The sequence below is a fragment of the Cyrtonyx montezumae genome, unplaced genomic scaffold (assembly GCF_038088225.1).
Source record: "Cyrtonyx montezumae isolate F1298 unplaced genomic scaffold, pur_monq_1.0 scaffold_10, whole genome shotgun sequence".
In the NCBI taxonomy this organism is placed as follows: Eukaryota; Metazoa; Chordata; class Aves; order Galliformes; family Odontophoridae; genus Cyrtonyx; species Cyrtonyx montezumae.
The window spans coordinates 43,659,844-43,673,186 of NW_027071826.1; the positions used below are offsets into that span (position 1 = coordinate 43,659,844).

The 13,343-nt window shown below is 37.2% G+C and overlaps 1 protein-coding gene across 1 annotated transcript in view; it reads left to right on the forward strand.

The window, feature by feature from the left end:
* Positions 1 to 11,096, forward strand: part of LOC136055461 (mucin-5AC-like) — a 43,412-nt gene extending 32,316 nt beyond the window's left edge. Inside the window, exons 29-46 of the mRNA XM_065747219.1 lie at positions 540 to 742; positions 1,165 to 1,339; positions 1,492 to 1,742; positions 2,062 to 2,245; positions 2,552 to 2,750; positions 3,749 to 3,927; positions 4,151 to 4,220; positions 4,528 to 4,628; positions 4,997 to 5,028; positions 5,309 to 5,486; positions 6,147 to 6,251; positions 6,431 to 6,465; positions 6,865 to 6,987; positions 7,099 to 7,197; positions 7,918 to 8,046; positions 8,842 to 8,899; positions 9,451 to 9,553; positions 10,181 to 11,096. Of these exons, the coding sequence (XP_065603291.1) occupies positions 540 to 742; positions 1,165 to 1,339; positions 1,492 to 1,742; positions 2,062 to 2,245; positions 2,552 to 2,750; positions 3,749 to 3,927; positions 4,151 to 4,220; positions 4,528 to 4,628; positions 4,997 to 5,028; positions 5,309 to 5,486; positions 6,147 to 6,251; positions 6,431 to 6,465; positions 6,865 to 6,987; positions 7,099 to 7,197; positions 7,918 to 8,046; positions 8,842 to 8,899; positions 9,451 to 9,553; positions 10,181 to 10,385 (2,429 nt within the window). The 3' untranslated portion in view covers positions 10,386 to 11,096. The remainder of the gene's footprint in view (positions 1 to 539; positions 743 to 1,164; positions 1,340 to 1,491; positions 1,743 to 2,061; positions 2,246 to 2,551; positions 2,751 to 3,748; positions 3,928 to 4,150; positions 4,221 to 4,527; positions 4,629 to 4,996; positions 5,029 to 5,308; positions 5,487 to 6,146; positions 6,252 to 6,430; positions 6,466 to 6,864; positions 6,988 to 7,098; positions 7,198 to 7,917; positions 8,047 to 8,841; positions 8,900 to 9,450; positions 9,554 to 10,180) is intronic.
* The last annotated feature ends 2,247 nt before the right edge of the window (positions 11,097 to 13,343 follow it).

The window sequence follows — 13,343 nt, forward strand, 5'->3', positions numbered from 1 at the left end:
AATCTCCACAGAAAAATGCTTTGTGTTGTTTTGAAAAGTCTGTTTTATAGTATTGATTAAGTAATTTAAAAAAATCATTGCTAAATAATGTGAACTAAACGACCTATACCAAATGCTATTTTTTCTTTACCACCTTATCACTGCCAATTTTCATCTCCCAATGAAAAGCAGTCTTTTTTCCCCAATTCTCCCTTTTTTTATGGTTCTGTATTGCTTCATATAGAATGTAACATCCCTCTGGTCTGTTGGAGAAACCATTCTGATTTTATCCTCTCTTAGTTTCCTGTGCACCCCCAGTTTTCTCACAAGCAGGGCAGTACAGAATGCTGAGTAATTTTTTATATAGTACAAGTACTGCTTAGCAATATAAACATTATTCTCATATTAAATCTGAAACATAGAACCATATTAGTTTCTTGGATAAAAATCTCTCTATCTCACTTGAAATCAGGACATCTGGAAATGTAACATCTTTTTCAATATGAAGATTTTCTTTTCATTTTCTCTCTTTATTTGACTGCATTTTTTCTCTTCTTCAGGTGAGCTGATTTACAGCACAATGGATAGTGACGGATGTAGATTTTATGCCATGTGTAGTGAAACATGTAGAATTGAACGCTACACTGGAGACTGTAATTTTACTACTCCAGTAACCCCTTCTTCCCCTCAGACACCTACCATAACAACATCACATCCAATTCTTCCTCCTGGTTGTGTTTCTAGTACTCACCCTCCCCTACAGGTATGTAATTTCTGTGTTAGGATTTGTGAAATATCAACAGTATTTATTTTATACCAGAAAGGTACAAGAAAGGGATAGCTGGCAGTCTTACATATTCTGACTGTCAGAAGAACTCTTGCTACTGGTCAATATAAAACATAAAATTTCTATGTGTCTTCAATTTTTTTTTTTTGTAAACTAAGAAAGAAAGGTGAAATACTTTTTTTTATTATTTCATTGCTAGTAAAACTTATTTTTAACGCACTGCATTGCATAAGAAACAGATCTCAATGAAATAAAAAAGCAAATTTTCTTGTGCTTTTTGACTCTTCTCTGTATAGAAAAATCTAAGCTAGTATCGAGGCTTACATCTTATTAAAATATTAGTAAAATTCATACCTGTTTGCAAACTACCGTCACAACAATTTTTGTTTATTTTTCAGCCTGGCCAGAGATTCAAATTATCCAACTGTACAGAACTCATCTGTGAGGGAAACAATAAAGTTGTAGTAAATCAAACAGTGTGCCCACCTATAAAGGAAATTACCTGTGCAAACAAATATCCAGCAGTACTGGTACCTGATGAAAACGGATGCTGTTATCACTATGAGTGTCAATGTAAGTATAGATTAAGGAATTACATTTTTGAAAATAATCAAAACTTTGCACAGAATATAAGGGAATTCTGTTTTCCTAAGGTTGCTTTTGAAATTGTAGTGTATCTTTCTACGTTTATTTTCATGTTAATCTAAATATTTTCTCTATACCAGGTGTGTGCAGCGGATGGGGTGATCCTCATTATATTACTTTTGATGGAACCTACTATACTTTCCTTGAAAACTGCACTTACGTTCTGGTGAAACAGATTGTACCTAAATATGACCACTTCCGTGTTCACATTGAGAATTATTACTGTGATTCAAAAGACGGACTTTCCTGTCCTAAATCCATTATTATTTTCTACAAATCTGCAACAGTGAAGCTGACCCGGGAACCTGTGAATGGTGTTATGACCAATGTGGTAAAAATAAATTTATTTTTATTTCTCTGTTACTGAAAAAGAGAAATAAGGTCTATATGCCTTACTGTTTTTCACTTGAAATACAGCTTGTTAGAATATCAGATCACAGAGAGGACAAGTGCATTATGTTGTTACTGCAATGCAAATAGGAGCTGGATGTGATGCACAACAATACAAAGTTATTCATGATTATGAAGATTAGAAAATACATTGGAAAATACATTGTTTTAACAAAATAATGTAAACAGAAAAAGAAGCAGAAGCTTATTCTGAAGGTTTTTTTCTTTTTCTTTTTTTTTTTTTTAAACTCTGCATTCAGATGTACTTTAACAACAGGATTGTCCAACCAGGCTTTCACAAAGATGGCATTTATTTCTCCATGCTTGGTATCAATATGATTGTAGAAATACCAGAGATTGGTGCAACCATCACCTTCAGTGGGCTGATCTTTTCCGTGAAACTTCCATACAGCAAATTTGGCAACAATACTGAAGGACAGTGCGGTAAGACAGATGCACTAATCATATTTTGCCCACCCTCCATAGCTACTGTTATTCACTCTGGTTATGCAAGATCATGATAGGCAGATATATTCTGAACTGCTTTCTGATGTCAAGTATGCATTTTGGATTTGATTGCTTTTATTCCTAAACTGAATTAAAACTCATATGACCGTAAAGAATCCTCATGAAACAGAGGATTATACATTTCATGAGCACATCACACCTAAACTTAGTATTAGCAACTAAGGGACTCTGCATTACAGATGTGGCATATGAAACTTACATAACTTCTCTATTATCTTCCAGGAACATGTACAAATAACAAAAGAGATGAATGCCGCTTGCCAAGTGGTAAGATCATTTCTTCCTGTCCCCAAATGGCTCATCACTGGCTTGTTGGTAATGACACATCATGCTCTGGAGTACCACCACCACCAATGGTAACCACACCTCCAGCAAGGCCACAATGTCATGCTCCTGAACTCTGCAAGCTTATCATAAGCAAGTAAGAAAAAAAAAAAAAAACAACCATAATGATCTTGCTCTAGGCAGAAATGTCTCAGTATTTCATGAAATGATATGAACTACAATCCTATCACAGGATCATTGCTGAAAACATCAGTCTAATATAAGGATACATACAGTAAAAGGCCTTTGATAAAGAAACTGCTCTTCTTTAAGGACTTGCATCCCAATGATAGCTGATCAAGGAGAAGTGAAATTAGAAAATGAGGGAGACAGCAAGCACTCAAGTCCATATGCCCTGGGTTGTTAGCACATGCATTTCTGTTATCTTTTTCCTTCCCTGCTTTCCAGGGCACGCTTACTCACTCTTAGTCACACTATTAAAATAAGGATGAATCCTTATAAGTAAAATGATCCCTTAGTCCAGAAGGTAAAGAATTCAGTTACTGACCAGGATAACAGAACAGACAGAAACATCTCTGCCAAATGAGTCCTTCACAGTTTGTACATTTTATGTAAAACATGGAGCTCCAAAAATACCAGCACCAACAAAGGTTGTTTCCAGCAATATTTCCTATACTCATGTGAACTCTAGCGAAAGTTTTTCAGCCTTGTCATTTATAAAGACCCTCAGCTGCATGCATGCTGTAGTGTCTAGTAACTTGCAAGCTATTCAATCCAATTTTTCTGTTTCTCAGGTACTTATAGCATTCTTTTTTCAAATACCTAGTGCAATTGCCTTCTTCAACAAGTTTCTGGTGTCAGACTGATGAAACATTGTGTACACTTAACATAAACACTATAACCACAAGCCTCTTTGAAAAAAAAAAACAAAAACAAAAATAGAGCTTCAAATTTCCTAATCTTTCCATTCCTGAATCTATCTCCCACATTAGCAGCCATTCATATAGTTAACTCTCTTTCTCATAATACACTCCTCTTGAAGCAAAGAGTAACATGCCATTAACTGGGAAAATGCCACACATGATCAGATTTTGTATAATGAGCAGATTGTTCTGGTTTCTTTTCTGCCTGTAGAGTTTTTGCAGAATGCCATGACGTGATACCACCAGAACCATTTTACAAAGGATGTGTTTTTGATGGATGTCGCATAACTGATGAATCCATGCAGTGTTCCAGTTTAGAAATATATGCTACGGAGTGTGCTGCTAGAGGTGTCTGCATTGACTGGAGAGGAAAGACAAACAATACCTGTCGTAAGTACTACAAAACTCAAAAATGTGTGAGTAAACCAGTAGCAGTTAGGATTTTATTCAGGAAGTACATCTTGCATCTTACACTTGACTATATCATTTTACCTACAAAAATACAGAGATGTCCTTACTGACAGAAACCCCAAATGAAGGCTGTAAAGTCAGGGTCACTTTTTGCTGCAATCTACTATCAATTTTTGATCACTTTTCATCTTTTGCCATACAGCATACAATTGTCCAGCAAATATGGTATACAAGCCATGTGGGTCCATTAATCCTGCCACCTGCAGCCAAAGGTATGGAAAGAACAAAAAAAGCCTCAAACAAATGTTTTGGTCTTTTTCCCCTTCTGTTTTTAACTACCTACTTTCCTTACAAAATAGAACTATTTCATAATTAAATCTCATGAATTTTCATGATACAAAATGCATAGATATAAATCATTGCTATGAATATGCAATTTCTGTTGCATTCTGCAAAATACAAATTCATTTGTCTCCCTTGTATCTGACATGATGACCTTCTTTACATGCCTATCTCTCCAGCTTCACTGCAAAAACATGGTAGTCAAATACATATACTTATATATTCCTCTCACCCCAGCTTTGTTGACCATCCTGGCTACGGAGTAACTGAAGGTTGTTTCTGTCCTGAAGGAAAGATACTCCTAAGCGAAGACAGCGACATTTGTGTCTCAGAATGCTGTAAGTACTCTATAACTAGCTTAGGGAACAGAGGTCTGGATTGTTAAAGAGGAGATCTGATTAACAATGGCAGGAAACCTGCCATCTTTTACATAGTCAGATCATGAACAAATCAACCTCTTTAGTCCTTTCGTCTCCCCATCTAAAAATAGAATAATAGAAAATACTGCCTTTTCCCCATCTTCTTATCCACATGAGACTGGGAAAGATGGAAGCGCTCTATCATTTTATATGAACTGCTCTGTACGTTCACTTTCCCACCAGATTTATCTTCATGATATTTTAATTTAAAACTGCACCTTTTGTCAGTTGTCAGTAGTATAAGTCTCCTTTTCTTATGTTTTTTGTTTTATTTTGTTTTTTTCCAGCTTGTAGAGAATCAAACGGAGCATCCAGATGGGTGAGTATAGCCATCAATGCAGTTTATCAGATACATAAAAGGTGAAGCAAGAGGACATGTGCTTGGTGTTTCACAAGAACAAATTAACATCCACAGAACCTTTAGTGGCCTCTATGATCTTCTCCTAATCTGTTTCACTTCAAGGGTTTCTTAACAAATCTAAAAATACTAGGACCATGAAAAGGTTGACATAATTAGCTATCATTGTATTTATGAATAAAACAATCAGAAAAGATTTTATTTTTATTATTTATTTATTTTCCCTTTTCTTTTTATATAGCCAGGAGAAAAATGGACGAAAAATTGCCAGGAATGTGTCTGTGACAGATATACTCTTAGAGTGCATTGCACAAAACATGAATGTCCTCTGCCACAGCAAGTATCTTGTTCTGAACCAGGATACATGCCTGTTCAGATACAGATGCCAGAAGACCCATGCTGTACCAGGACTGAGTGCTGTAAGTACTGTCTCACTTCTTCATTGTGGGTAACATACTATACTAGTTCTGGGAAACTACAGCAGTAATTTCTCTCTTTTTCTTTTTAAACATATACTTTGCATTGATTTCATAACAATTTTCTCCCTCATACTGCTTCCAAGAGCCTCATTGCAAAGCATCTACTAGAATAGAACAAATTTAAAGATGAATCAATTTTACGCTGATAGACAAAGGAAAGTAGCTGTAAATTTGTAATTTAATGTTCAAAAGGAAAAAAAGAAAACCTGTAACACTGCCACTACCTGAAACACCTCTTATTTTTCAAAGACCAGCATAAACATTTTTTCTAATCCTAATATATCTCTCAAACTTCTACAAATTGTTCAAGAGAATGTCTGAAACTCAGAGAGCTCAGATTTTCTAATTATTTTCTCTTTGGAAATAAGTCTTTTCAAGCAGTCATCACTCTATTCTCAGCCAATGCTTCCTTTTGCAAAAGTTATCAGAAAGCTCTTTAAAAATAGATGGGCAAATATACTGAAATAGTCATTAAACTAACTTGCATAAATTTTTACTTACAGCACTGTATTTGCCTAACTGGAAAACTTTTGAAGTTCAGGCAAAACAAAATTGCTCATTAAAAATTTGTAATTTGCTGTCCTCTGTTACATTACACAGACTGCAACACAAGCCTCTGCCCCGAGATCACACACCAGTGCTTAGAGGGACAGGAAATAATTACAGTAACGCAACCTGGAAAATGCTGCCCCACCTTTGAATGCAGTAAGTACCACACAACTTTTTCATTGTGTTACTCAGAGTCATGAATATTGAAACCCTTAAAAGAAAAAGATTTAATTAATCAGTGTTGTCATAGAGCCAACAAAGTATCAGTTTCTCCACATACTTCTGCTTCTTCAATTTTATACTTCTGTGACACTATCTTTCTTCCTTCTTTCCAGGACATGGCTGTGTAGTCAATGAAACCTACTATGCGGTAAGTACACAAAGTAACTCACTATACATTTTTTCATAGATTCACAATGCAACACTTTTGAGATCCCTATCATAGATCCCATTTTGCAAAAAGGGCCAAGATAAAACATTATTCATTGAGATTAGCATATCAGCACCCTTCCCATATTCAACAGTATTTTCTGCTCTCCTTTAATGTTTAATGCATAACGTCCTTTCGAAATGAGAAGCAGCATGGACAATACCAACAACAGAAGCTCAGAAACTCTGCTTTAACTCTGCTTTTTAACTCTGCTTTAAACAAACAAAATTGAATTTAAGGATAGATTAGCCTACAGATAGTTCAGCCTTGAATTGTCTGTGCTGTACATACACAAAGTAACTTGCTATTACTAATAATTTTTCTGCTGTCTACCCCTAGCCTGGAACTGTGGTCCCATCAGGCCCCTGTGAAAGCTGCACCTGCTCCAAACCCTCTTACTCAAGCCACCAGAAGTATACTGTCAAGTGCCAGCCTGTTATCTGTGACACCTACTGTCCAGCGGTGAGTGCTATTCTATGGTCAGTAATTCCTACCCTGCTCAGCTCAAACATCTGCCACTGAAGGTCAATGTTCTGGCTCAATTACATTCTGTCTCCGTTTCTTTCAAAATAGGGTTACAAATATACTGAGGAGCCTGGAAAGTGCTGTGGCACGTGCAAGGCAGAGGCCTGCATAGTGGTCATGGAAGACAATTCTACACACGTGCTCAAGGTAACTAACCTGCTGCAGTTCCCTTTTGGTGAACTGTCTGCCTTTTAACTCTTTCCTTTCCTTGCCTCTATCACATTTACTTGCAGTGTCTTTTCTTATGTTAGAATACTGCCTATTCAGATGGGAAAGGACTGTCTCACATGGCTTGAACAGAACCTTGCGCCACAAGGCTAACAGAGGCTTCCAGAAGTAACTGTGATACTGAACAACAGTTTTAAAATGTCAGAATAGAAAAATACATGAAAGCAATGCCTTTTTATTAGCCATCAGCTCTAAAACTTAACACCAGTTTTGCTCAACTTTGTCTTTCTATCTGCGGAGGCAGTTTCTGCTCCAAATATCCAATCTCAAGTGATCTGTGAGCTCAAGAACAGGATTAGTTGGTAAAAACACCTGCAATTCTGCCATGTAACTGAACAGGATTAGGGCACATCATAAATTCTGACAGCAAAACTGTAAAAGCTCAAATCAGTCTTCACTTATCCCATGCACACAAAAAAACATGATCGTATCTACATAAAATTGTAGCTTCCTGGTTAATGAAAAAGACAGTAGGATGACATTATGATAAGCAACTACTAGCTGCAATTCAAGGTCATTATTCAGGATAAGCATGCTGCAGGGCACAGCAATGATAGAATACTAGTTGTTTGGTTATTTTTGCTTTGCTTTCATGCAAGAAGATTTTTATTCACCTTTATTTAATTAAATTACTTTCAGGTTGGAAAATTCTGGAGCCCACCTGGTAATAACTGTACAACTTACACATGTGAAAAATACAATGGCCAGTTCATCACAGTTATCTCAAAGAAAAGCTGTCCCCAATTTAACCCTGATCTGTGTGAGCCTGTAAGTACTTGTCTACCAGCTCTCATGTTTGTAAGATTGCAGTGATTAGCACCAGCAGTAGCAAGAGCATGACATCCAAGGAAAATACCTAGCAGGAGCATCACACAGGATGTAACTCTGATTTTATCCTCTCTGAAACTGTCCCCCATCAAATGTAATGTTGAAAAAACAAATCAAAATTTAAAATGGCAACATATCCTCACTGAGGCAAGAAGATAGCACAAGGTACTACAGAAAAGGGGACAGTGTAATGTTTTGGATTCCTAGAAGTAACAGGTGTCCAGGAACAAGAATATTACCAGAAAATAATGGGATCTTTATTCCTGAATTATTTAGGCTTATAATTTCTTTTTTAAGAAACCAATTGTTAAGAGCAAAGGTGAAGGAAAACAAGCTACTTCAGTTCACTTAGTACACCTCAGAAAAGATTAGAGCCAGCCCCAGACATCAGGGGAGTCAGTAGGTGTTACACCGTCCAACATAACCCTTAATCTACACTGATTTTGGTACCTCAAAATATCCTGTGTGCTGCAAGCTTTATTTCTGAATTTTTACTACTGAACTCTGATGACAGCAAAGCAGTTTTAGTCCCCTCAATATCTGCTTGCAAAGGATTTTTATTAAATCCTAAATTAGTAGCTACTTAAATGTCCTTAACGCCTAGATCTGCTTGAAATCACATTCTGTGCCAATACACAGAATTTTCTGTCACCAGAGAATCCTACAGCGCAGGGAAAGCCTCTGCTTTATCATGTGAATATGAAACCTGAGTTATCTTCTTTTTCCCCACTCAAGGACAACATCAGGTTATCAGACGATGGCTGCTGCAGAGTGTGCTCAATCCCACCAACAGGTAAGTAATGGTAATTTTGAGTAATAGCACAGTATGTACCTTGTTAGCTGTATGAGTCCAACCCACACGGCAGAAGCAAAGACAGAAGAGGTAAAGAGACCAAAACTGATACCAGTGCTCTCCATACCACCAGGTACGGAGCAGAACATTTAGGGCCTTTGCAAATATGGATATGGTGAACTTTCCTATCCCATACTGTGAAATAGAGAAGACTATGTCTATTCTCCAACTTCCACAGACTCATTCTCTTTAAGGATGAACGTGAAGATGGTTCTGGGAGTTGGGTATGCATTGAACAGTTGCTACAGCACTGCTCTCTATTTCTACATCCTACACCAATGCAGCAAAAAGGAAAGGGAATTTTAGTTTCAGTGCTAAGACAAGGAGCAAGATTTATCCATAAGCGTTTAAAAGAGAAACACACCATGACAAATTCCTATCTCAGCTCCATCCGTCTCAGTTTGCAGCTAAGGATTGTCTATCATATATAGGTATCTATCTGTATACACAAATATTTTAACCTATTTTATCTTGTTTTGTGGCAACATCAGGTTGCAAGAAGCACAACACCACCACAGTCATTAAATACCATGGATGTATTTCTGCACCTGTTGAGATGACATACTGTGAAGGCAGCTGTGATGCTTACTCAAAGTAAGTGGTATAAAAGATAACTGTAGACTCCAGTCTTCCACTTGTTACAGTACTGGCAGAAAATAAATTGCTAGTGATTTTCTACAATGTCTTACACTCACTAAGCCATCAACTGTTCCCATTAGGCTAGCTAGATTTTTAAACAGATGTGATTCCATATTAGTTTAATTGCCTCAAGACTCACCAGGTCATAACAGACTGTTAAGTGACCGGTCCCAAGTTTTGATCTTGCCTATAAAAAAGTGAGGTTATTTGTTTCATACTAGTATCTCATTTTGGACTGGCTTGATATATTATCTGAATTAGTTTTTTCACTTTTCCTTCGTCATAATGAATCACAGAATTATAGAATGGTTTGAGTTGGAAGGAACCTTCGAAATCATCTAGTTCCAAACCTCCTGCCATGAGAAGGGACATCTGCTAGATTAGAATGAAGAGCTAGATTTACCCATTTTTACAATGAGGAACAAATTTTGTGTCACCAAACTACTGCAAGAATGGTAATATTAAGACATATCCCCACATGCAAACACACAACTCCTGGTTATATTTAGTCACGTCTGAAAGGAGCAGTGGTATTTCTCACATAATTTCTGAATATTTCTCTTTTGTTCATTTTGCAAACAGGTACTCTCAAGAAGCAAACATGATGGAACATAAATGCTCATGTTGTCAGGAAATCCAGACTAGTGTAAGAAAGGTGACTTTGACATGCAGTGATGGAACCTACCTTGATCACTCATACACCTACGTGGACCAGTGCAGCTGTGTGGGTGCTGAGTGCATTCCCCAGGACACTGCCAACCAACAACAGCAAACAGGCAAAATCTGAGATAAAGACCTCTCAAGAAAAAGGGAATGCCTAATTAAAACTAAAGAGAAGCCAAACAAGTTGAACATATATAAAAACAAACATTTGGAAAAAGCATCAAAAGCAGCTACAATTTTGGACTAACATTGTATTTTCTGCATACAAGCTCTATTTGTCTGTCTACATTATTTCAGCTTTCCCTACCATTATATCTCATACAGCTTTTCATGACTTTTCTTTACATCTTTAGAGGTACAGCATAAGATCATTTTCATATTTCTTGTTATTTTGTCTTATGAGAAATGCTAAACTATAAGTCTGAGAACACACAGTCTTTTATTAGAACAACATTCTTCTCTGGCTTGAGGCTTTCCTTTGTGGCACAATATAGACTGCACTGGTACAGAATAAAAATTACTCTGTAGGAAATCAAGTTTTGCTGGTCATTACATTCTGCAACTTCTTGACAATATCTAAGATTTCCATTGATATACTGAACTATTGTTGAACATTTTAATTTCAGTTCATTGAGACAGATCAAAAGCTAAAATTTAAGAGAAAGAAAACTGTACCTCTCTTTTCTGCATTAAGGAAAACTTAGATTGCAAAAAGCTGTATCTTCTCAAAGCTATAAAATTCAATGCTATAAACAATTTTTAGGGCATTTCCCTGCCTATTCTCATGAGAAAGAAATGAAAGAAAAGAAAGAAGAGAAGAAAGAAGAGAGAAAGACACTATAATGACAAGCTGCTGCATACTCCTCTTTGTTTACATAACATCATCAGCATAGAAACTGTATGAAAATTTGGAATTTTTTTGTTTGTTTGTGGTTAACTGTTTACAGAAGAAGTATATATATATAGCCAACAGGGGCATATGAAGGACTTTTGTAAACAAAAGTAATAATAATATTATATGTAAATTCTTTCCTACAAAGCTTTTAAAAAGTTGTACTATTGCTATTTATTTTGTTTTTTTTTTTTTTGGAGAATTGATTTATTGGGCCATTTCTTTCAGAATTAATGTTACCCAATTTCTTAGTCTTAGACATATTTTCTGGGTGTGGTATATTTTCTTCTTCCATTTTGTTTTGGAATACTGTTTTTTTGTTTGTTTGTTCTTTATGAAAAAAGTAATGATGATTAATAAATTTTAAGCATTTTACAGAATGTCTCCTCGTTTTTTTCTCTGAATCATTCCCTGCTGGCCCTGAAAAATTTTTGCTTCTGCCACTCTACCACAGCCATATCTGAATAGCTCCACAGAATCACAAAATGGTTGAAGTGCAAAAGGACTTCTGGGTTCATGTAGTCCAACCCCCTGCTCAAGCAGGGACGTCTAGGACCATGTCCAGGTGGCTTCCGAAGATCTCCAAGGAAGGAGACTCCACAGCCTCTCTGGGCAACGTGCGTTCAGGCACTTGCACAGCACAGAAGTGCTGTCCAATAGATGGAATATCTTGTGTTCCAGTTTGTGCTCATTTCCTCTTGTTTCAGTACTGGGAATCACTGAAAATAGCCTGGCTTCATCTTCTTCGCAACTTCCATTCAGGTATTTGTGGACACTGATGAGATCCTTCTGAGCTTCATCTTCTCCAGGCTGAACAGTCACAACTTCCATCCTCTCCTCATAGGAGAGCCGCTTTTCAGCATCTTGCTGGCCCTGTGTTGCGCTATTTCAAGAATATCCAAGCCTCTCCTGTAGTGGAGGGCTCAGAACTGGACACAGCACTCAAAGTATGGCCTCACCAATGCAGAATTGAGGGATCACCTCTCTTGATCTGCTGGCAACGCTTTGCCAAATGCAGCCGAGAATAGCGATAAAGGCACATGTTCAACTTGATATCTACCAAGACTCCTACATCTTTTTCTCCAGAACTGTTTTTCAGCTGGGTGGATTGCATGTCCTGGTGCCTGGGGTTTTCCATCACAAGGTGCAAGACTCTGAATTTCTCCTTTTCTTGGGCTTCATGAGATTCTTGTGAGGCATCCCTCTGGATGGCTGCACAGACCTCCGCTGAGTCAGCCACTTCCCCCAGTTTCATGTCAGCCATGACACACTTTTGACCTCCAGGTAAAAGTCAATCCAGACAGTAGTCTCAAATCCCCTACAGAGCTTTGATACTTCTCTCAATGAGGAAAAAAAAATATCAAAAGCAGATTCTGAAAGCATTCCAAGTATATCCCTTTTGATTCCATCATTGAGATATCAGTAAGCAACCACAATTTTTGGTCTGTACACACTTTATTTCTAGGAGTTCTTTACTTGACTAACAAACTATCCAAAATCCCCTAAGCCAGTCAGTCTCATATCTTAGTGCCCACAGGAACATACATAAATCTCAAAAAAAACTGTAATTGCACTGTTGCCAATCTACAAGCTCTAAGTTATCATGCAGCTGTACTTTGAACAAGCTACCACAGACCTGATAGTAGTTTGCATAATGACAGTTTTCACACAATTCACGAATGACTGTTCTTGGGACAGAAGAGGGAATAGTTCAAGAATAAAAATGAGTTTTTCCACACTTCACAGTTTGGACAATTCAGTAACAGTTGTTTCTTACTTGTAACAGAAGCAACTGGGTAACGGCATAGGATTTCTGCAGATAAGGCTGCTTTTCTCATCCACATTTCTTTTAAAGAACAGGAACAACTAATTTACCTCCCAGTCAGAAGTGAGCACTTACTTGTCTCTGAGGAACACCGGTAACTTCTTACTTCCTGCTGATAAAAATCTGCCTGAACTCCTTCCAGCTTCCTACTGACAAATTGTCACTTCACTGTCTGATTTTTGGCTCCTCAGAAAACTTCCTTTTCCCAGTTTCCAGGTTTTTCTGCTTCCCAGTGAGGCCCAGGTGGTTTACTGCACATTTCTCTCTTCTCCACCAAATCCATTAGGCTTCCCAATGCAGCACTACTCATGAATTCATGACTAACTTGGTGAGTGACAAATTCTCTGAACCTCCCTCCCAGGTAA